The following is a 3,504-nucleotide window of genomic DNA, read 5'->3' on the forward strand; positions in this document are numbered from 1 at the left end:
CTCCTCCTTGCCACTATGGACATGACAAGCTATTAAACCGTGACAAGGAAGCTTAAAATAAGGATTCTTTCTACAGCTTCCTCAAAGTGACTTTTTGAGAAATGCAGCCCTTTTTGATCACAACACGATCTGTGCACTAGAATTTTTTTATGTGTGTAGAAAATGTGTTTCTCTATTATCCTTGAGGATCCAGAAAGCTGTTCAGAGTGCAGGCTTTACTGCATCAACCACTGTTACTCAGGTACCAGACCAAATGAAAAACAACAATGACAAGCATCTGGATAAGTACATCTGTAATTTATTGACAGCACAGTGTTATTTCATGTCAGAGCACACTGTCATGAGCCGCCTTTCCCGGCTTCTGGTTACTGCTGCCCCTGCACTTCCTGTTGTACAGCACGTGTGCTGCACCCATCATCTGTAAAAGAGCAGTAGAGAGCATGACTGCACCGCACATTGTCACAACTGGCACAGAGCTTAGACTCTTCAAGCACCCATCTGTTAAAGGAATAGTAAAAGCTTAGCAGGTGTGACATTAGTAACATTATTACAATTTTCATTATCATGATTATTATTATTTCTAACCTGTTATGGCATGAAAGACTCCAGATTCAACCAGGGTGGCCACGTCTGTTAAGTTGTCATTCAAACAGTATGTGGTGGGGTCTTCTGCCTCCTGGTATAAAGGAGCAGGGAATGATGTCCTCCTCTGGAGATCCAAAAACATTTCACTGATCACGACCAAATTGATTTTAAACACACACTGTTAACATCACAGCTTCATAGAGCACTTGGATTTATGTTATTTATTCACCAAAAAACAATATTTCGAAACAACACAGTACTACTTACCATTCAAAAGTTAGTCATAGATTAATTGTATACTATTTCAAAACATTTTCCACATAAACAGCTAACAGCCAAAGTAATGCTAAAACCAACACCAATTTGACAAACCTTTACCAGTGTTTTAGACAAATCTACCCAAAATATGTCCCTTTTTACATGATCTAAGCCATTATTAGCAATACCAATTCTAGCCAGGTCCAGCGTTATCCACTGTCAGAAATACCAGTTGATAAGAATTAAGTATCCAGTATTTTGCGCATACAAACAGTATAGCACCACATCCATAGATAGTTGTTGGACAATACAGACGCTCCTCTACTTACGAATGAGATACATTCCGAACGGCCGTTCACAACTTCAAATGTTTGTAAGTCGTTATTCAACATCATTCTAAAGGTATATGCAGGTACAAAGAACTAGGATACTGGGAGTATGCACGCTACGCTGCTGTACAGCGACAATTGGCGTGCAGAAAAGATGTTTGCAGACAGGAAATGGGAGCCCAATGAACACAATTTGGACTTATAGTCCTCTTTGTTCGTATGTCTGCAAGTTTGTAAGTTGAAAGCTCGTTAGTAGAGGAGCGTCTGTACTGCGTTTAGATACAAAAAAGGTACAAATAAGAGAGAAGTGCCAACAAACAGTAAGGAATTAGAGGTTTCACTTACTATTCATGCGTGGAGCAGCAATCCTGAATTCTGAGATGGGGGCATTAGAGGCTCCCCTGGCTTTCCAGCAGCTCACATGACCTTCCTTAAAATCTCATACGCAGCGTTAGTAATTCCCCAAGACAGCATGGAGCGGTGATAATTAAGATGCGCCCCTTTGTATAGATGGCTGAGTTTTCCTCCCCGCTCGGTCCAGATGGTATGCATCACCTTCCAGGAAGACTCAAAGTCTCCACCCACCTTTGACTGCTTACGAGCTTTCAGTACGTTTAGGGGGTAATAGAAAAACCCCAATGTTGCTCCCAGAAGGCCACCAGATATAAAATCGCTGGCCAACTGGCCAGCGTAGGTCTCGGCCTGAGGCAGGCTGTTTCTGATGGGTCCGCGGAGGCCTAGGAAAAGCGCACTGCTGGGGCCATTGCGCAGCAAGATGGGCACTAGGCCGCGGTACAGCTCAGAAACGCCGTTGTCCCGCACCAGGGTCCGGAATGTGTGGAAGGTGTTTTTGAACTGGACGTGGTGCCGCTGGTCTTGGAGCAGCGTTTGTACTCGCTCAAAGGGGGTCAGACTGGCTTCCATTGTGCCTGCCAACACGGCCGCCATGCTGCTGGTCAATAGCCCCGGGCTGCTGCCGGGTCGCGACAGCAGCCGAGACATGTCGTTGGAAAACCCGAACATTATGGCCATCGAAGTCGTCTTCTGCAGAAGTGGAGGCAGCAGGCCACGGTACAGAGTCCGCAAACCATCCCTCTGCATCTGTCGGATGGCCTCAGTCGTGTTCACACCAAACAGCTGCTGGCGGAAGAGGACCTTTTGTACTGGGAAGGTGACCATGATGTTCACCATCCCAGCACAGCCGCCGCAGACATACTGCTTCCCTCGCCCGTTTGGTGTCTCGCTCTCAGGACTCTCTTGCCGTTTCTCTGCCATCTGTCAAGGGAAACAATTTTTCAGTGCTTTGATACTGCAAAGGAGAGAATTCATAAGAATTTCATGTGTACACTCATGCTGTACTAGTTAAAATAAAACTATATTTTATAGTATTGTACAGAAGCACAAAAACAACCCATATGGTTTAGGGGGTCGCCCATATTGTCATGTTCTCCTGCACATATAGTTATAGGGTGAATTCAGGTAAAGTGGGACATTTTTTGCCATTGAAACATTAACCTAATTTATGTAACCCACATATGATACCTTTCTGCAATCCTTAAGATGTCTACTTATCACACCAAAAAAAAAAAAAATGAAATTTCTTGCTTATGGGGGTCGTGATACAGGTCAAGTCACTCTGTAATTTAACATTTTTAATTATCTAATATCCTGTGTTTGGCTATATTGTCAAAGAGTCAATCCAGAGACAATTGTAATCAGAAGCGATCATCTCCCGAGACAGTATTCTTCCCATTAGTTTGACATAGCGCAGTTGCAACACAGCGAGTTCCCTCAAAAGAGTTCGAGCGATGCTTTATAAACCATGCGATTTACCAGTTTACTTAGCAAGCTACCTTACCTCGAAGTTGGTCGTAAATGACAGAGGTTGGTCGCGGTCAGTATTTATAGTGGCGAGATTGTGATCTTTACGTCATAGTTCTAGAACTGCGTTTTTTTTTCTTTAAATAATAATAAAATGAACATCGAATCGAACGTACACTAGACTGCGTGTTCTAACTGGATGACACCTCTAATGTAACCTATATTTTTGGGTATGAGACCACAGTTAAGTTAGCCTCATATTCGATATTTAGTTTCCTGGTTTTAATAACTTTTAATAACTTTTAACTGAAGTAAGGTGGGGCGTTTTTAATGACAGAATTGTAATGTCCAGAACGCGGTTAAGTTAGCCTCATATTCGATATTTAGTTTTCTGGCTTTAATAACTTTTAACGGAGGTAAGGTGGGGCGTTTTTAATGACAGAATTGTAATGTCCAGTACACAGAAAACGATGCACACCAAATATTTTTGCGCTTCAAACCATTTCGTGAT

General features: G+C 42.8%; 1 protein-coding gene across 2 annotated transcripts; it reads right to left on the reverse strand.

The window, feature by feature from the left end:
* Positions 1–278: 278 nt before the first annotated feature.
* LOC125739933 (mitochondrial nicotinamide adenine dinucleotide transporter SLC25A51-like) lies at positions 279–3,096 on the reverse strand. Of its 2 annotated transcripts, XM_049010507.1 has the most exons (4): positions 3,031–3,096; positions 1,518–2,447; positions 586–709; positions 279–418 (listed from the first exon to the last, which is right to left on the reverse strand). In XM_049010507.1, exon 2 carries the CDS (start codon positions 2,445–2,447, stop codon positions 1,590–1,592), a length of 858 nt encoding a protein of 285 aa, XP_048866464.1. In that variant the 5' UTR covers positions 3,031–3,096; the 3' UTR covers positions 279–418; positions 586–709; positions 1,518–1,589. The 2 variants fall into 2 exon arrangements, with proteins under 2 accessions (XP_048866464.1, XP_048866463.1); XM_049010506.1 differs by lacking the exon at positions 586–709.
* Between the last annotated feature and the right edge of the window lie 408 nt (positions 3,097–3,504).

The sequence above is a fragment of the Brienomyrus brachyistius genome, chromosome 4 (genome assembly GCF_023856365.1).
Source record: "Brienomyrus brachyistius isolate T26 chromosome 4, BBRACH_0.4, whole genome shotgun sequence".
NCBI classification, from domain to species: Eukaryota; Metazoa; Chordata; class Actinopteri; order Osteoglossiformes; family Mormyridae; genus Brienomyrus; species Brienomyrus brachyistius.